The sequence below is a fragment of the Limanda limanda genome, chromosome 15, assembly GCF_963576545.1.
Source record: "Limanda limanda chromosome 15, fLimLim1.1, whole genome shotgun sequence".
Taxonomy (NCBI): Eukaryota; Metazoa; Chordata; class Actinopteri; order Pleuronectiformes; family Pleuronectidae; genus Limanda; species Limanda limanda.
Window position 1 is genome coordinate 3,959,515 of NC_083650.1, and position 21,035 is coordinate 3,980,549.

Consider the following 21,035-nt stretch of genomic DNA (forward strand, 5'->3'; position numbering starts at 1 on the left):
AGAGAGGAAACAGAGCAAGCGATTTCAACACGATGACATCACATTTACAGTCAACTTTGCTCACTGGCGTCTAACAAAGGTTTCGGCCCTTTAAGATGCAGGGGAAGCCTCTTTAGCCGACATAAGCAACTTTAGAAGTATCTGAGAAAATGATCCCTGGAGAACTTTAATACCGAAGAAGGTTTGAAAACAGGATGATTCTCAGGTGAGTTATTTGAGTGATTTCCTATATTTACAGATATTTATTTGACACTGGATGGATAATAATCGTGCGTGTTGGCATGAGTCGTGGAAGTGGAAAAGCTAAATAGAATGCAGCCATTCAAAATGACTCGAAATACGTCTGTGTTTGAAAAGTTTTGGTGTCAGAAAAGTCGGTTGGTTATCAAAGAACATATTTTCTGAGGATGAGTTCGGACCCTGACTCCAGTTTCACAAGAGCGACACTTACTTGAGAACCATGTGGTAGTTGGAGTAGTTGAAGGAGTAGCCCCCCACCACCCACATGAGCCCAGCGTGCAGCAGTGCCTGATGGGACGCTCGACCCGACGACTGCGCTGACGGCTTGACGCTGGGCAGCGTCCAGAAGGCCTCGGTGGACGGGACAGACAGAGAACAGTCCGGACCTGAGGAAGAGGAGAGAGGAAGAAGAGACACATCAGATTAAAATTACATATTTTAATAGCCTCAAACATACGGTGGTTAGAAACCACAGCCAAAACAAAATAGGAATGAGACATATTCTGAGGTCGTTTTCCTTTTTTACTTTGGCGCCCCCTAGTGGTTTGATAAAACAGATTTGGGGCCTGTATGAAGCAGTATATGTGGTTATTTAGTTAATTTCTCTGCCACATGTTCACTTGTTCATTAGAGAAATGTAATATGTTATATGTAAATTCATATTTAAATTGTTTCAATTTATTAATAATATATTTATCCCCACATGCATTTGCAGATGTCTCACAGCAGTAAAACCAGTGTGAGATCTGTCTGAGTTGTAACTGATAAACTGTCTGTTTTTCCACCTTTTGACACATTTAAACAAACAAATAAACAAATAAACACATTCATCCACACAGATTCACATACATTTACAGGTTTGTCCACAAACCTCAGTACAGATATTTTAAAGGATTAGAAATCTGAAAAGGCACAAACAGAGTGAGACACAGCTAAACAACTCTCCATACACACACACACACACACACAAATAATATTGCCACCATTTTGGCCCCAAACAGTTCAGTGGTTAATATTCAGCAGGAAACAAACCAGAGCGATATGCAAACATGAGAAGAAACAAAGAGTAAAAGACACTGATTCACTGAACTGCATGTCTCTGAGGAGGGAAGAGCGGAGAGGAGGGATGGAGGGATGAGCAGAGAGGAGTGATGCAGGGAAGAGCAGAGGAGGAGGGATGGAGGGATAGAGAGATGAGCAGAGAGGAGGGATGGAGGGATGATCAGAGAGGAGGGATGGAGGGATGAGCAGAGAGGAGGGATGAAGGGATGGAGGAGAGATGGAGGGATGGAGCGACGGAGAAGGGATGGAGGGATGAGGAGGGATGGAGGGATGGAGGGATGAGCAGAGGAGAAGGGATGGAGGGACGGAGAAGGGATGGAGGGATGAGGAGGGATGAGCAGAGGAGGACAAATGGCAGAACATCCTCCTTTCATTAACACAAAAACATATATTCTGCTGTGAGACGGCAGTTGCTGTGGCGACCAGCAGCTTTATTACCTGCACTGTCTCAGTCGACTGCGCTCACCTGATTCATTATCACACACACACACGCGCGCGCACACACACGCGCACACACACACACACACACACACACACACACACACACACACACACACACACACACACACACACACACACACACACACACACACACACACACACACACTCACCCATGTCTTCACCTGATTTTTGTATATTATCGGGTCTGGAATATTTGCTAAATTCGATCACTACCCTGTTAAAATTGTTAATAATACTTTAATAATACCATATAATCTATACTCACATCACTTTTATAAATGTACAACCTTAATTTTCTAGGTTAGAAGACAGAAATAAATATTAATTTCATGGGATAAGGACGTGAAGGAATCATCTGCGCATCTATGAGATAGTCATATGTTGAAATGTGGTTCTGAATTTGTGTAGATAATTCAGTTAATGTGCGTAACTATTGCACACTGATGTTGTGATTCACTATCGAGGCTCTAATATGTGTCTGTGTCCAGAATGTTTTCATCTCAAACAAATCACAGATACATACATTCATCGTTTAACGCTTCAAAATTTCAGATGATTGCATTCGGTGCTGCTATTTATTCTTTATTCATCCTCACACGTCTTCTGAGAGACAATTAAGACTCCATAGATTTAGAATTTCATGCCAAAAATCAATTGGTGAAGGTAAAAGTTACGTTTTGAATAATACATTGATGGAAACTAGCTTCAGAAATGTACAAGTAAGCCAGGTTCGTCATTTTAATGTAGCTATAATTGTGTAAAACAGCATTAAAATGGATATTTCAGGGGTTGAAAGTGAATTCACTCATTTCAGTGTTTCTATTTGTGCTTACACTGTTTTTCCAAGAGAGGGCACAGCTTCACCTTCGCATCTGAATACAATGACTGGTGCGGCTACATTTAAAACCGCTTCACCTTGTGATTTAATATTGGTTCATTTGACAGCTGGACACAAACTACAGGACAGAAGATAATTCAATATTTTCATCAATAGAATTTCAAAATGTTACAGTGTCATAATTAGAGTTTTCAATAACATCTGGTTGCATCAAGAAAGATTCTTTGTTTTTTAAAATGCAGAACACAAGTGTGGAATTTATTGTCAATCAGAAACTAGGAAGTCACGGATCATAAAGTTGCTTCGAGAGCAGCTCACAAATGAAACATAAAGAAATAATGAGGCCTCGTATATTCGGCTCCACTCAGATTTCCCAGGATATTACATCTTTTTTTGTCATAACATAAAAAATAATAACATGAGTGTAAACACGACGACTATTACTCCCTTTGTCACGTTCTTTTTCTTTGCCTCTTCACGTGAATAACAAAACAGACAGGGAAATGTGGTTTCTGTTTGGAAGATAAATAACATTTGTCGTTGTGACAGATGATCAAGTGAAGGTTCATCACACTGGACTTTAAATGTGCCTGTAAACAATGACTGGGTTGAATCTTAAAAACCTTGATTAGACTGTAAGTATAAGAAATACTTATATATTGTATTAGCATCACATGTCATTCAAAGTGTTGTTGAAACACGACATGACAGTTCCCAAAAGGGAGGCCAAATCCAAATTAATAAATAAAATAATAATAAAAATAATATATATGAATATGTCTTTCACAAACCTGGTAATTCTAAATATATATTGTTATATGTTCAAGGTTTCATGACCAAATTACGTCATGAGCTCAAGATGGCAGCAGCCGTATACATGATATTTTGGCTGTATATTTGTACAGCGGGAGGAAGTGGAAACGCCTCGTCCATCTTTATATACAGTCCATGGTTTTCGTCCAGTTTTAAACTACAATAACACAAATTCCATTCTCTCCCGGCCACAGAGCCGTATATTTCCATATCGGCTGCGACAGAGTGACGTCTCTCTACAACCTCCCTCGCTTCGTCCTTGTTCTCGTTCTAATTTCCCTACAAAATTCCGTCCCGCACCTCGTCCCTGCTGCGTTACCTTGCCAGCTGTCGTTGCAGACGCAGAGCTTCTCTCCGGTCAGGTCACAGTAGCCGTGGTCCGGGCTGCCACAGTTGTCTCTGCAGTACGGGACGTCGCAGGCCTCTCCTTTCCAGTAGTCCTCACACTCACAGTACACGCGCCCAGAGGCCAGGTTGGCCGTGCCGCATCTGCCGTGGCCCGAACAGTTGTTGGGACACGAGTTTATCCTGAGGGAGACACAATTAGACAGGAAGTCCAGGAAGTTCTTCAAGGTTAAACTGAGAGAACCGGACACATATTCATTTGCATACCCACATGGACTTATTTATCCTAACTGAGGTCATTAAAAAGGCTTCTTTGCATTCAAATTTTTGCAATAAATTATTTAAACCTCTACCAAGCAATATTTGTATTTAGACAATGGGTCAAATGACTATAGATTAAATGAAAGGGGTTGAGTCCCTGAAGTACCGTAAGGCATTTATTTAACCCTGCATAAAATCACCTTTCTACTAAAGACGAGAAAGAGACACGGATTTTTACAACATGAGATCACTGGACATTTAGACCTTGGAGCCTGAATTACATCATAATCACATGATTATCTGTCGCAGCAGCAGAAGGTGACAGACAGGTGGAAGAAGAGGAGTCAGGGACCAGAGGCAGGAAAGTCTTCCTCAATCCTTCAGTTGAGCTGATCTGCTGATGTGACAAGATGGTCGTCATGGCAACCTTTACCTCCCCTCAGTGTGTGTGTGTGTGTCCTTGTGTGTGTTTGATATAAAAGCCTTGAGGCTGTGTGACTGTACTAACTGTCCTCACTGCAGCCAAACACATATCATTCATTTCCTCATGGTGTCATAAAGCAGCCTGGTTTGTGACGTCGTCTAATCTGAAACTGTTTCTGCACGAGCGACTCTCGAGTACGTGAGGAAACAAAACCCAGGGATTTATTACGCATAATAAACATTACTCTGATGATTTCAAGCATTTGAGCGTTCATCTCGCTGATGTTCCTCAAACTATTTTATCTTGAACGAGGTTTTTCTGACGGTCATCCGATACTTTAAGTAGCTGTTCCAGGAGTTGCCTCCACGCCCTCACCCGAAGGAGCCGGTTGGTTTTTCTGGCCGGAACAAACGTGAACTCTCCTGCAGTTTTAAGACCGGCTGGGCTGTGACAACTACAGCAGATGGCTGCTCTGCAAAGTCTTTGGTTTGTCCCGAAAACAAAATCTCTTCAGCGGGAAAACTACGAGAAGTTTCACCAAGTATGTGGTAAGAAAAGACGGAAATATTCAACATGAAATAACAGTTCGTACTGACAAGTATTAACAAATCTTAAATTTGACTGCCGCCATGTTCGCAAGCTTGAAAATACGTTGTAATACATGTTCCCTCCCCCACTGCCTAGAAGCAAGATGGCCACCATGAAGGGTTAAAGTCAAGTTAGTCTGGAAAATCTAGATCATCGGAGACTTAACACTTTTGTTTTAACTTCGATTAACCCTCCAAATGAAACCCATCCTCTCTAAAGCTCTGTCTCCAGGTCAGTGTATGTCGTTAGGCCCGACCCTGAGGGAGCTGACGGACGATCACACGTACGAGTAGGTGATGGTGAAGCCGGTCAGGTTGTACGCCGCGTCGCTGAAGAAGTGCAGCAGAGCGTAGCCGGAGGTCGTCACCACCTCGGGAACCGTCTCGTTGCCGCCGCTCTCTGCCACGACAAGACCGCTGAGGAATGGAAAGAGAGAGAGAGAGACAGAGACAGAAGAAGAAGTCAAATGCTAATAATAAAAAGTATTTTATAATGCAGCTGTATTTTATCAGCGCTGGTCTGAAAGCTTTACGATGAAATGAGTCCATTTCAGGAACCCGGCTCAAAAAGGGACGTGATTAGCTTTAAAGTGGAATAACGTCTCAGAGCAGATCTCGTTTTTATTTATTTTGATGAGGTTTTTCAGTGTGGGGGGGGGGCTTATTTGCCCATCCTGTCTATTTCTCATGGGAGACATGCACTTTAATAAATGCAATGCAAATCCACCCTCTCCCATAATGATTCCGAGTCCAAACCTCCTCCCGGCCACATCTACAGCTGTTTGTTTCTTTCCTCCAACCAATCTATACTGAATGATGCAAGATTACTGGAAATAATAACACTCAACCAGTCTCAGCTGTGTTTATTAAAAAACACAAATCCTTTTTCTCTCCTGCATTAGACCTAATTAGTCGCCTCGTATCGTGGGAGCAACTAAACCCTCACCAGGAGATAAACCTCAGTGGAGCCCAGGAGGAAGTGGGAGGTTTGCAAATTGAGGTTTATTAGTGTTTTCAATGAACTCGTGTCAAATGAAAGAGAGAACATACATGCAGTGAGGCTTCAGACCGAGAGGCTGTTTTCATGGCTGATGTGAGTAATTGCAATATTTCCTTTCTATTATCGTGGTATTTGCGGCACAATGGTAATTACGGGGCCCATTGTTGGGAGTCATGTGACAGCACAAGTGCAGATTTGTTGGCGCTTTTGAAGCTTTGCCAAAGGCCATCTGAGTCATTTCCATAACGCCCCCACTCCCTCCCACACACACACACCACCCCGCAACCTTGCTCCTATTCAGAGTAGCAGGTGCCTACCTGAAGACGGCAATCAAAGGGGCGTAGATGGAGTCTCCATCGTAGACGTACATGTGGTCCCAGCTGCACTCGGTGGCAAAGTGATTGAAGCGCAGCCTGAGTGCTGCATTAGGACTGAGAACACAGAGGAGACAGACATGACACAAACAGAATTGATGAATATCTATTACTTCACGGGAGCCTCACTTTTATGATGCACTTCATGAATTCTGCAGTTATGATCATAAACTGTTTCATGCTCGAGCCTCAGGAAACCTTTGTGCTGTAGTGAAGTCGGTGTGGAGTGTTTCCTTCTCTGAATAACACGTCTCACAAATACTGCAATCAGTGTTTTGACCTCACAGACTGTAAATACAGATGACGTCTGCACTGCCTCTTATCGAACAAAAATAAACCCTGTTGCTCAGTGAGTGTTACACAGTGTTGCTCCAAGTCCAAAGCAAAGAGAACCAAATTTGAGTAGATCAGGTTGTGCACAGTTAAATACACAGTTGTTTTGTCAAAAGCTGGATAACCTCGGATTCTGAAAAAACAGAGTATTAGGGTCATATGGAAGAAAGAGACTAAAGATAAGATAAGATGAGATAAAACTTTATTGATCCACACGCCGGGGAAATTCAGTTTCTACAGCCGCAGGCAGGTCAGATTGAGGTAGACAAGAGAATAAAAAATATATAAAAGAAAGGCAATAGAATAAAAAAATGTGTATTATATAAAGTAGTCATTTAAAGGGACTCTTACCTTTGTTGCATTTGAGAATTACAGCACATTCAAATCATCCCGCCTTCCTCCAATGCCCCACCCCCTCGTTCCCATCCGCGGTGTTTTTTTGAAGAAACTTTATTTACAAGCAGACTTACAATCTACTGCCTCCGCGCACGCACGTGAGTTTTTGTTTACCAAAGCAATGGATTCGGTAAGTTATATACATTTACATTCACATGCCTTGATGACGCGGGCCCGAATGCGCCACAAGAAGCAGACGGAAAACCTGCATGTCCATGCAGCAAACAGACAGGTCTGTCGGCCAATAAGGTCCTTCGGTCCGAAGAATTTTATTGGTTGAAGTTTTCACTAAATATTATGAGAGTGAAATAATTGTTTGTTTTTACTCCTGGTGGGTCTGTCTTGCATTTTAGAGTGTCATTACCTTATTAATACCAATTTAACCTTATCCAAAAAAAGTCTAAAAATGCAACAAAGGTAAGAGTCCCTTTAATGAGACATAATACATAATATTTCACAAATAAAGAAATCAATTTTTTTTAGGAATAACCGGCTAGAAGAAAGGTTTCTGGGGTTTCACTCCTTCTGGATCCAAAATATTAAAATCAGATTATTTTCAGAATGCAGATGTAACCAACGCTGACCTCCCAGTCGACCACTATACAATTTCTGTGTGGTTCTTTCTTCACAATAGTTTCTAGCACAATCTTTTCAAAGGCCTGATACTTATGATGATGTGGAGCTGATGAGACAAATATAAAGTATTCTTTAACTCTTGAAACTTGTACTAAAGTATAAAGTAACAAGATGCTTTTTCTGTAACTGACCCTGATACTCTGTCGTATGAAGGAAGATGAATCTCAGGCTGTGGTGCAGACGCATGTTGTTACTGACAAGTGACAGTAGCAGAACTGCTGCAGTGCCCATGTGAGAGTGATGGATGAGGTCCTGTGTAGCTGCATGTGGAGATGTTGACCTGTTGGTCGAGCACTAACTCACCAACAGCTATTCTTTTCTCAGGCCGCATAAATATCTACAGCAAATGTCACAGTAATCCATCTGGTTTTTTAAAAGCCCTTCAGTGGTTTGTCACATTGGGCCCATTTGTTGTCTCCTAGAAATGCTGCTAGTACATCTCAATATATTTGTAATCATCTTTTTTAATATGTTCCTAAACCACAGCTTGTCCTTTAACGTTTCCCGGAAGATAATGAGCTTCTTCAGTTCTTCGCCCCAAAGCCCATCTTACATTCCTGAGGACACATTACAGGGAAAAGCCTAAAGAAAATAATTTCCTGTTCACATGATGTTGTTTTTCTGCAGTTGTCTGTGTGTGGTTGTCTCAGGGTTGTGCAGCATTCTATACGTTACACTCAGAGCAAGCAGGCGTCGCGTGTCGACAGCAGCAGAACAAACCACATGCAGGACTCAAGATATGATTACTTAGCCATCAGTGTGTTTGCTGAGCTGCTTTTCTGTCCAGTTAATGTGCACAAAGCAACTGTGGAGCACAATAACTCCTTTTATTTGCACAATAATAAAGCTCTCTTTATCCGACAGCCCCGAGCAACACGCAGGGGAAAAAAAGGAAAGGGAAGATTGCTGTTTTTAACCAAGTGGAACTAAGTAAGATGAATAATGATGGGGTGAGGGGGAAAAGCAAAACACTGATACTTACTATCCTTCTATTAGCCAAGTGCATTTGGTCTTGTATTTATAGTTCACTGGTCCGTCTGTGAGGGAACCTGTCAGGTCGGTTAATCTGTAGAAAGCCACAGGAAACACAAGTTTAGTGTTGATATTTTGTAATAATGGTAAAATGACATAAGCTCAAAAAGTCACAGAGCACGATAACAGTTGAGACACCAAAACACATCACATCATATCCTCTCATATCGTATTTAAAAATTTTTACAGCACTTTCAAAGCCTGCATCTCTTCATATCCCATAAACCTGCCTACAAGCTCTTCTAACAGTCAATAATTATCCCATTTTTAATATTCCGAAATGTAAAAACATGGATTTGTGGTTGTAAACATTTATTTATTGCCAAACAAACCCAGACTCGTTGTTTTCTCCTGTTTACAGTATTTATGATAAACTAAGCAAACCTCCAGTGTTTGATTATCAGCTAACAAATATCCAGCTTTACACCCAAAGCATCATAATGCATCAGGTGCTTGATTCAATAGTGTTTCCCTGGTCCGGCTGCTGGGAAGCACTAACTCCATTCTGCAGCACAGACGGAAGTTTATCAATATTTGACAGTTATGCTAATTGATACATGTAGTGTATGTCCTCAGCCAGCAGGGGAAACACGTGAGGCTTGTATGAAGGAAACGCTGGAGGTAGAATGACAATATTCCTGTGAGCAGATAAAAACATGGCATCCCATTAATTTCCAGCTAATACAGTGAAAGTCCCTGTTGCCATAGCAATACCAACATGACATATTCCTGTGTGTGTGTGTGTGTGTGTGTGTGTGTGTGTGTGTGTGTGTGTGTGTGTGTGTGTGTGTGTGGTGTGTGTGTGTGTGTGTGTGTGTGTGTGTGTGTGTGTGTCTGTCTGTGTGTGTGTGTGTGTGGCAGCCACCATGTGGAATGTATGTGCATGATAAACAGCACCACGTCAAAAAATATTCAAAATCAATTCATGAAAATGTTAAAAAACAACAATTTGTATGAATATTTGATTTTGTGGCCGTTCGCCTGATGAGAAGTCGTCTGTGTCACGAGTCACATGACGTCACCTCCTCTGTGAAATGAAAATGAAAATGAAAATGTATGTGAGGCTTGAATGAGCAAATTATTCAATAACAGCAACAAGTTTACAACTCTGAAATCTGTCAATCAAAATAATCCACTGCTGCAGAGGGAAACAATGAGTGAACACACACACACACACACACAGACAGACACACACACACACACACACACACACACACACACACACACACACACACACACACACACACACACACACACACACAGAGAGAGAGAGACACAGAGACACACAATGAAGACATCGCAGCCTGTCTCTGATTGAACAGTGTTACTATGTGTGTGTGTGTGTGTGTGTGTGTGTGTGTGTGTGTGTGTGTGTGTGTGTGTGTGTGTGTGTCTGTGTGTGTGTGTGTGTGTGTGTGTGTCACTGTGGGCTCTGTGTTCCCACTGGAATGACGCCACATCACAGAAAGAGCAGCGTGATAAATAACATGAAGCTAATTGTGAGTTCTGGTCTTTGATCATTTGGGTTTTAATTTTCAAAAGGGTAACTTTTATTGGGACTGAAGCAAAATGAAACCACTGACACATAAACCAAGATAAAGTCTATGAGCTGGTTGACCTACACAACTTATGTGTGTGTTCTCCTGGGTAGTGACCACGAGCATAACATCGACCTCCAGGAACTAAACTAACCTCTCCCCCTGTCGCTGTGAGGCAGGAAATCTCAATTAACAAAAATGACATTCATTTCTGAGAACAGAGATTTTGATTATCAGCTGTAATATCCTAACCAGATGTTATATGATCCTGTAGAAGCCATCAGTCTGTATGATATTATTAACCCATAACCCTCAGGTGTGGTGGCAGCGTCTCCGATTGGTGGAGCTTGCTGTCCCCAAGAAGAGACAACTGCAAACATCACGTTGGTTATCTTCTCTGAGTCTGACTGAACATCTGGACCAGATTCTGAGATGTTCCCTGCAATCGTTCTTCAGATGTCGTGTAAATGTCACGGACAGACGGACGAACTGAAAACATAACGCCTCCGACATTTAAACCCTCCAGCAGATTGTAAAATAACAGGATTGTTTTTCTAAGAATCTACCTTTGAACCTGAAAAGGAGCAAACAAGCTCAGAGAACAACATCATCAGCACCAATCGCCCGCCAGCACAGGAGATTAAAGGCGTGTCGGGCCACATGTGGAGCTTCTCTGTAGCCACGGACACAGAGGGAGGGCAAACAGATTGCAGCACAGCCGGACACGGCCACAGTAAAGCCTGCCAATGAAACACAAGCACGCGCACACACACACACACACACAGCTAATATATATTTATTCATATATGTTCACCGACGCGTAAGATCCCTTGTTGTTTTGTCTCCTGTTTTCACTCATTCCTTCACTTCCTGTCCCTCCACCGTCCTCTGCATTTATCTGTCCTCCTCCCTGCTGATCGCAGTTTGATCCTCTGGCTCTAATCCCAGATTAGAAGACAAATATTCATGCCGCGCTCCAACGATGACGATATTGATGAGACCATGAAAACGCTGCTCTCTCTTCTCTCTGCTGATGAAACATGATTATTACAGAATCTGTTAATACAGTCTTCTAACCTTTTCTGGGACTGCAGTGATATATAATATATATATTTATTATAAGATGAGATGCTCGACTTGTTGTGCTGGGAAATGACTCAGTTAATTTGTTAACAACAGTAAAACATGTTAGTTCTGTATTTGACAGAAGAAGATTGTTATAGAAGAGGGATATTTAGGTTTATAGCAGATTTGGGTGGAACTCTAACAGCTTTAAAGTGATGTGGACAAACAAGAATAAAAATCTGAAATGACATAAAAAGCATGACCTTCTAACACAATTCAATTGATGTTCTTTGGTGTGCAGGCTCAGAAAATCTCTGCACCTCTCTGAAGTTCAACCTTGTGTGTCTGGAGGCCTGTGCAGCTTGCAGATCAAATTTACCATCTCGCAGCAAGCAATGCAAATCCTCCAAATTAAAGTTATAGATTTGTTGGGCTACTTCAGATAAATAGCAAACAGTTTTTGGGAAGAGCTGGCGAGGGATACGTCCGTAGGCCAGTCTCGAGCTTCAGTTGGAAACATGCAGCTAAACTAGATGAGTTCCGAGTAGAAACCCTCTTCGGAAAAGTTAACGCTCGGTTTTCACAGAACCAGGATCTCAGAGCTCGGCCTGGTGTGATTGTCTGCATGTTTCAGTTGGAAAAGTCTTTCAGGCTTTAGGAGGTGTCAGAGCATGAGAAGCACACAAAGGGAACTGAACATATTTGCTATGCTGTTTAATGTGGAAGCAGCCGACGTGTCTGACAACCTACAACACAAAATCGTTGAGCTGCATAGCAACAACAAGCTCAGAGCGACTGAACAACGACCTCCCTCGGCTCCACGTCTGTAAACTGTGAGGTCGTCCCGAGGATTTTCTCTTTCTGAGGAGACGCCGCTGAAGCTTTAATCTGCTCAAGTTCCCGATGTGAGCAGCTCTTTACAAAACTCGCTCGAGACTGACTGACCTAAACCTGGAAAACCAGAGAAGCAGAAGCAGCTATTTAGAAATGTAGGTCTATAAATGCAGTTCAGACGAATATTTGGAGCAGGCATCAGAAAGAATGTGATGAAGATATGATAATAGTTAATTCTGCATTTGAATATATGAAGAAACGTTGATCTACTAAATACCTTGTGACGACAATTTGAAGAAATTGTTTCTTTGGAGATAGGAATTAACACGAGTTACAACCCCTCGAAACTGAAGTATGGCATACAGTACACGTGACTTTTTGAATTGTGGGACTCTCCAGCATGAAAGCCTTTCTGACACTCAAAGATAAACAGTTCTTCATTGCTCTATAAAACAGTTCTGGCCAGTGGCAGTACAGCTGTTTTGTTTCTGTTTGCAAGAGAAAGAAAATTGCAGTTTTATCTGGGTTAGATGAATTTACATTAAAGATGTGGTATGTGATTGGTGCATGGATTATCGGAGGCATTTCTGATGCTGCTGTCGGTATCAGAACATCTTTATTCTTCCCACTGAAGTGAAATTGGGACAACGCCTCGGTGTGGCTCTGCTGCCAGGTTTTCTTGGTTAAGTGAAAAACTCTGTGGGAGTGAAAATTCAGTGAGGCTCAGTCTGTCTATGAAAACATACGGAAGGTGGATTCCATTCATTCTTAATGAGGAGCCGACTGGAGCGGCCTCCTGCAGCCCCAACAAACCCCAACGCCTCGCCCATTAAACCCCCCAATAAAACAGCCTGGCAAGGGAGGAGAGGGTAAGACACACTTATACCTTATGTGCACGTATGCAGGCATCAGACAAACACACACACACACACACACACACACACACACACACACACACACACACACACACACACACACACACACACACACGCACACACACACCCACACACACACAGGTTATAAATAGTGAGTGGAGACGAGTTTGCAGTAAGGGGCTAAAGTCACATCTTTAACAGATTCCACAGAGAAGCATGAGAGGGTGAAGGGGGCCGAGGATGAGGAGGCACAGAATCGAAAGGTGAGAGAAAAGGAGGGTGAGGAAGACGGGGGAGAGCAAAGAGATAAAAGAGAGAGACGGGGACGAGGGGATGAGGTATGGAGGAAGAGCGTCCAGCACCCTTTGAAATATTCATCTGCTGCGGGTGAATAATTGATGGTGTACAGAAGACAGATGCACGAGGGATAGACAGACAAATGGATGGAAAGAGCGTGAGATGGGTGGATAGAGACACGGGGAAGAGAAAGAGAGACGGATCCTCGTAGCGTCAGGTGGCGTCGGGAGAAATCTCCTCTTTCAGTTTCTCTCTCTCTCCCACCGAAGGCTGAGCGTCAAGCCTCAGCCCGGCTCTGACTCTTTCACCTGCTGTCACGTGCACCGATAACGGAAACACACAAAACATCTTCTTCCTCTTAAGACAAGATGAAGATGATCCCAATTTCCAGTGAGAGATTAAAAAACCCAATATGTTGCCTCCTCCAGGTAAGCAGATGGGACATGGACCAAACCAATAGTTCAATTGTTGGAGGAACTGGAGACCAGTGTTAATTTTGGCAGCTATTTTTGATTTAGTCTTAGTCTTAGTCTTTTGACGAAAATGCAAATTAGTTTTAGTCTAGTTTTAGTCATTTTTATCCTCTAGTTTTAGTCGACGAAAACAAATTACATTTTAGTCTAGTTTTAGTCGACGAAAACAAATGACATTTTAGTCTAGTTTTAGTCGACGAAAACAAATTACATTTTAGTCTAGTTTTAGTCACATTTAATAGCCACATTAATCTCCTTATCTTCCCTTCTCAGGTCCAGGGACCCCCTGTGTTGTGTCTACAACTGCGTACTAGTCTAGCTTGCAGTACTTAGGTTGTCCATTAGATGTCCCTCCTATAGGTCTATAGCAGAGGTCGGCAACCTTTACTATCAAAAGAGCCATTTTGCCCCCTCTTCCCTCTTTAGTTGGCGTTGGCGAAATGTGAAAACAAAAAGTGTAAGCAGATCAGACTGGAGGCGGACACAGAAGCTGGAGCTCGGTAGAAACCAGCTGCAGCCTCTGCTCTGATCCAGAAGCTGCGGCGCTGATCTCAGAGCAGCTGAGACCAGAGGAACTCTGTGTTTTCACTGTTTCCATAGTTAAGAAGCAGGTGAGTCAGTGACCGGCTGCTCCATGTGAACGAGCTCTGATCTCACTGTCTCTCTGAGCGAGTGCGCGGGGGCGGAGCCTCGGGACCGTAGCGCTGTCTGGCAGCACACAGACACACACACACACGCACACACACACAGACACACACACTCGCCGCTCCGGGTACTTCATGACGGCCTGATACGATTATGTTTTTAAAAATTGTTGTGACTTAGTCAACCGCCAACATTTTCGTTTCGTCTCGTCTCGTTAACGAAAATTAAAATAGATTTCGTCATAGTTTTTATTTTCAAAGATCCATTTCGTTACGTCTTCATCTCGTCTTAGTCATGGGAAAAGGGGCGTTAACGAATATTTTTCGTTATCGTTATCGTCAACGAAATTAACACTGCTGGAGACACGTTGTCCATCTTTATTTACAGTATTTACCGACCAGCACAATCTCCTGCTGTGGTCTTCATATGTAAAAGACAATTTGCGGAGAATGTCCAGACCCAATGGTCGAGAAGTTTTCTAGAGTTTGTGCCTGAAAAAAGCTTCAGCGACGAGGTTCTGTTGGAAGAGAGAAGATGAGGGTTTTTCCTCGTCAGGCTGGAACTCCCTTCGTATCTCATTGGCATTCAAAGACTACTTCTCCCAGGAGGCTTTGCCCACAGGCTGGAGGTTAACTCAGTGACGGGGCTGGACTTCTACTCCACCGTGTCCCAGAGAGACGGATTTAGGATTTAATGGGCTCTAATGGCAACAGTCAGAAAATCAAATTACACCGGTCTTGGCTTTTACGGAGTAACAGCGGTGACGTGTCTAGACTGAGCAGTGACACTGACTCCCCCCCCCCCCCTTCCCTGAGACAAAAGAGGAAAATTAAGTTATCGAAGCTGCAGGTCACAGCGTTTCACAGGAAGCATGAAAACAGTGCCGGTCTGCATTGATTTTCTTTCTCCGTCTCCTCAGCTGCAGCGATGCAGTTATTCACTGAGTGTGACACATTCATACGAGAGAGAAACACAATAACAGCCACGAGCCGTGAACTTCAGCCGACGTGTTTTCATTCGGCCTTAACCCTTCACCCTTCACTCTGCGTCCCGCCTCTCAAACTTCACCATGAAGTCCAGGAGTGACTTCACTTCACAAACATCTCCTCACACACGCACACATGCTTGAAATTCACCCAAGAACAACACCACTCCTCTGCTATATCCTCTTAGATGACCATATTTAGAAACAAGGCACACGGCAGCGACTCGTTCAAAGGATCCAGTAAAGTTCACAACAATGTAAAACACTGGAACTTGATCTCAGGCCGGTCGAACCCTCCTTAATAAGTTGAAATCTCCTGTGATTCTCTGGCTCTGCTGCTGCAGCCTGGCTCCCCAGCACTGATCTGTTCATCTGAAGGGAGAGAAGAGGCTGCTGCTCTCATCTGAATCCATTAATACGGCAGATTAAAGGAGCTGCTATCACCGGTCTGCCAGTCACGTTGCATTTCAAAAACACGATCCGCTCAGGTACAAAGAGTTTGTGTATCAGTTGGACTTCTGCTGATATCGCTTCAATAACAAGAGATGAAGAAGAAGAGAGGGGGTTAATCAAAGATGTTTCTCCGATCAGCTGAGAGTTGAGAATGTCCTGTTAAACTATGAAGAAAGAAATACACTCCAGCGAGAGAGTTTCACAGATCACATCACTTCCTGTTTTATCATTTCATCCTGTGCATGTTTTAACTTTGTGTGAGGGGCCCTGCCTTCGGCAAACATGATTTAAAAGCATGTATTAAATGATTTATTTTAGAAAATACTAGAATAGCACTTAGTAGAGTGCTCACCTCCGCCAAAGCCAAACAGTCGAGCACACGTCAGGCTCACTTTTATAACCAAATCTGATCATCTGAAACCCAAAAACTGACCCAACAGATTTCAACAAAACACTAAACGTATTCAAAATGTACTAATATTCAACGTATCATGTGTCCAAACGCACCAAATTCGACCTTTGAAGATACACATGACAAGTGTGAAGCTGATTAGATGAACGGTTCTCGACATATGTCGTACGGAACTTTAAAATATATATATTCTGCTCATATTCAGGGTTTAGCTTATTACTTGTATTTACTTGTACTTGCACTATAGCACTACTTCCAAACAGCGGCTCACTAACCAGTGGGTGATGGTGGGTTGATCCTTCATTGTTTAATCCATACGTTACTGTACGTGCACGGTCGCACTATTATCACCACTCGCCCTTCATCCAGATTCCATTTGTGTTTGGGTCGAGTCCAAAGTGTCTCCTGATAAAACAGGAAGTGATGTGATCTGTGAAACTCTCTCGCTGGATAAAATGCACTGAACACAGCGGCATGACTACATAAAGGAGGTGATGGATAAGCAGACAATTGAAAAGGGACGGCTGCATTGTTCACACCGACAAGCACGCACACACAAACACGCACACACAAATAAGCAAACCTAAACACACACACACACACACACAAACACGCATTGATGCAGGAGTCACAGAGCCAGGGCCACTAGTGAAGATTGAGAGATCCCTGATGTGTGTGTGTATGTGTGTGTGTGTGAGTGTGTGTGTGTGTGCATTCATGCATCTGTGTGTGTGTGTCTGTGTGTGTGGAGGGAGAGCACAAAGAGGAGATGAATGACCAACAATTGAATAACCTTGACCTTCTCTGCAGATATCCTTTATTAAAAATCAAGAAAAGCCAGACTACTGGGAATAACGAGGGCAGAGAGAGATTGTGTGTGTGTGTGTGTGTGTTTGTGTGTGTGTGTGTGTGTGTGTGTGTGTGTGTGTGTGTGTGTGTGTGTGTGTGTGTGTGTGTGTGTGTGTGTGTGTGTGTGTGTGTGTGTGTGTGTGTGTGTGTGTGTGTGTGTGTGTGATTGATGTTACTGGGTCTCTATCACCTACAGTATAGTCGCGGTCCAATGGCTTTCACACCAGCACATCATTCATCGCCAGCCCCCACCAACATCTCTCTCTCTCTCTTCCCTGCTCTCTCACTCACTCACACACACACAAACACACACACAACCCTCACATGGCTCCTGCTCCTCAAATAAGGTCAAAACGAAGCTAATGGGAACATGGCACATCTAAACAGAACAGGAGCAAACAAGAGGCAGTAAAGGAGGAGAAGAGGAGAGTAACAGAATGATACAAAGGTGAAAGAAAGAAGGAGAGGAGAAAGAAAAGGGGAAAGAATACCATCAAATGGATGAAACGAGAAGAGGAAAAAATGGAAGTGGAAGCGAAAAGGAGGGAAGGAAAGAGTAAAGAGAACAGGAGAGGAAATTGAAGAGGTTCAGTTCATGTTGCACATTTACATATTGTGATATATGCAGCTATAGTAGTACTTCTATTGATACTAAATATATTATTTATGTAGAACTCTGCAGTGATCCAACACAAACATGTTGAGTTAAGACGGATGTTTGTGTCGCAGGCCGGAGATTCAAATTTGATTTCAACAAGAAATTACTTGTTGTGTCCTTTGTGTTTTTTAAATATCTTCTACTATGTAAATTATCAGCTCCTCAAAGACTCTTCAAGAAAAACGGATGCTTTTTCACTTTCTCCGATTCTCCACAGAAGCAGCGATGCTCGTGTACAAATTCTTCCTCTGACATTTAGCTTGTTGGTGTGACTGTGACCTCGACTCTTTCAGAAAAGCATCCGGAGAAAGTTGCTTGTCCCGAACCCAAACTCCATCTAGAGCCTTAACTTTATCCAAAGAGCATTTGTTTAATGAATCGTTGAAAAAAGCCCCACGTTCCCATCGAGATGAGGAGGAAGGAGAGAAGAGGATGGAGAGGAGGGAGGAGGAGCAGCTGTTTACTCAAACACGAGGAGGAGCACTATTTGAATATGACTTTCACATCCCACTGAGGCAGACGGGTAAAGTCATCTCATGTGTATGGATGTCTGCATCGATATGCAGCTGCTGTGTGTGATAGCGGAGGAGGACGGACTCTCTCAGACTCTTTCTTCCTCAGCTTTTCATCTCCCCCATCCCTTTCCCCCTCTTCTTCTTTCCACTTCTCTGATTTTCGGAGCCAGTTCAGGTCCCGTGGCCGAGTGTCGACACCGAGCCACAGCCGACTAACTCAAAAACTCTTCCACCTCATTACCTTCCATAACTTAGCCGCCTGCTTCTATCTCACCGGAGGTCGCAGGACGTTCAGTCGCTGGGATGCAAAATACATTTCGCTCGGGTGCGTCGAGCGGTCAAAACAGCTGCGGGTGTTAGGAGCATTTTTAATGTTTGAAATCCTGGTTTAATCCTCAGGTGCTGTGCTGAATTCATAAGTCCAGAAAACACTCAGAGGCGCTGACAAATATTGAGGACGTGGGTTTGATTCCTAATAGGTTCACTGAGGAAATAGGAGGGGAACGTTTTTCTTAGTGTCTTTTCAACTGTTTGGAGCCCAAGTAACGACGGCTCGAGATCTTTTCCATCACCGCGAGCACTTCACAACAAAGGAGGCAAACTTCTTTCATTTCTCTTTTACTACAGATTTTTATTTTGTCAATTTCTCTGCAAAGTCCAACACGTGAACAGTGATGTGTAACAGCTACATGTTGGTTTCCTTCACCCGGAACGTGAATAGTAAACAAACTCAAAGTGCTCTACACTCACACTCATCCTTTCATCTAAAGGTGCTGGGGATCAAACCACCGACCTTCTAGTTAGTGGACGACCCGCTCTACCTCCTGAGCCACAGCTACAGCCATGATCTGACATGTTACTCGTCTGTTTCATGATATTTCTTCATAACTGCCAATTCAAACCGTGTCATGGGTCATATTCTGCCTGGAGGCTGGTTCTCCACCTCAGACCGAAGAAAGTCATCTGAGAGGTGACCGGCCAAATGGCTCCGGGTGATAGGAGAGTGTTTTGGAAACTTTTCGAGGGTGTGGGTTCAATCCCTGGTGAATTTTGAAATCCAACACCCAGATGAGAGACTGACGGACTCCCAGTGCAATGTGGAGCATGAGTTTGCTGCAGAAAGGTGCCAGTTGTGCAGTGTAAGGTTCAAACCCATTCTCTCACTGGAGAATCAGAACCATTCATGTTTCCCCTCTTGATGGATTTTTAAAAGTACATTTTAAAAGTCAGTTTTTTGCTCTTTTATTCTGAAACATCTTTGTATTTCTATATAGTTTGTTTTTATATTTTTGTCTCATTGACATAATCCAACAGCCTGCTGGAGAAGAAGGAATGTGTGTGTGTGTGTGTGTGTGTGTGTGTGTGTGTGTGTGTGTGTGTGCGTCCGCCCCTATGCTAAGCCCCATCACATGTGGTCCGCATTAAAACATTATTGTGTGTAGCAGGGCTGCAGAGCGTCGCCATGCCAACTGCAATCACTATCCCATGTTGTCAGCCTCTCTGTCATATTATGGGATGGTTTCCTGTACTTGGCACACATCCATGCACACACACACGCACAAAATCCCCACACCACACCCAACGCAGGCCTGCTAAGCCCTGAATGCTCCCTGACACACATTCACACCGGCATTCAGAACATGAACTAAACCTGCAGCTCACACAAAGTTGCTTTTGTCCCGATGATAACGACACACAGGGAGGAAGAGCGTACGATGAAGAGCATTACATAAAACATTAATGGTCTTTCAGCGCCGCTAACGAGGATGCTACAGATTACTGTACGGAAATGTAAATCCCGTATCTCTCCCCCCCCATGCCCCGTTGAGGTGGGAGAGCACAGTTACATAATCCCCCAGGAAGAGAAAAATCTGTCACACAGAAATGTTTGTCTTCCTCGTCCATTCTTCTCCACGGCTGACCTGACAGAGGCACCAGCGGAGCAGTGATCCGTGCGGTGGGGTCAAAGGTCAGTCTGGTTCAAGTTTGGATGCAGAAAACGAATTCGGGAGGCGTTCAGGACAACAAGGCCTCTTTCTAGATCAGAAGTATGGGACTGATGGGAACTGAACTGCTTCTTTAGCACCGTGTGCGGCACAGTTTTCTAATTGATTGGCATAATTTTGTTTGCTTGTGTGTGTGATATTTCTCATGATTGTTTCATGTGGTTGCTCACATCAACAAAAGGAAAAGTGTCAGAACTTCAATGCAGGTCTGAATACAGCTTTTAACTGTGTTCTAGTCCAACAATCAAAAAGCATGTGGTTTTCATTATCATTTTCTTCTTTCACTTTTAGCATTACAGCTTATTTCTCTATGTGTGTTTCCTCCGGCTGACAGCGATGCACACACAGTCTGAGGTGAAGCATCTTATCTGAGCATCAGGATGTAATGGGGCTGTGTGTTGTGTTGTTGTGATGTTTTCAAGTGCCACAAAAACAGGTGGAAAAACGACGCAGCCGAGCACAATAACAGCCTCAGGTGATGCCGAGCTCAGCTGCACTGAAAATGAGGCTCTGACCACCTGGCAGAAAGTGACGGGACGTGACAAAAAGACTGTTCGCCCTCAGGCTCAGACGCTGTTATCACCAGGTGTGTGTATGTGTGTGTGTGTGTGACTTTATTTATCTCCT

General features: G+C 43.3%; 1 protein-coding gene across 1 annotated transcript in view; it reads right to left on the reverse strand.

The window, feature by feature from the left end:
- The window catches only part of atrnl1a (attractin-like 1a), a 182,918-nt gene that overhangs the window by 152,201 nt on the left and 9,682 nt on the right, over window positions 1-21,035 (reverse strand). Inside the window, exons 2-6 of the mRNA XM_061087743.1 lie at window positions 8,754-8,837; window positions 6,350-6,463; window positions 5,321-5,449; window positions 3,735-3,943; window positions 452-626 (exon numbers count right to left, since the gene is read on the reverse strand). Of these exons, the coding sequence (XP_060943726.1) occupies window positions 452-626; window positions 3,735-3,943; window positions 5,321-5,449; window positions 6,350-6,463; window positions 8,754-8,837 (711 nt within the window). The remainder of the gene's footprint in view (window positions 1-451; window positions 627-3,734; window positions 3,944-5,320; window positions 5,450-6,349; window positions 6,464-8,753; window positions 8,838-21,035) is intronic.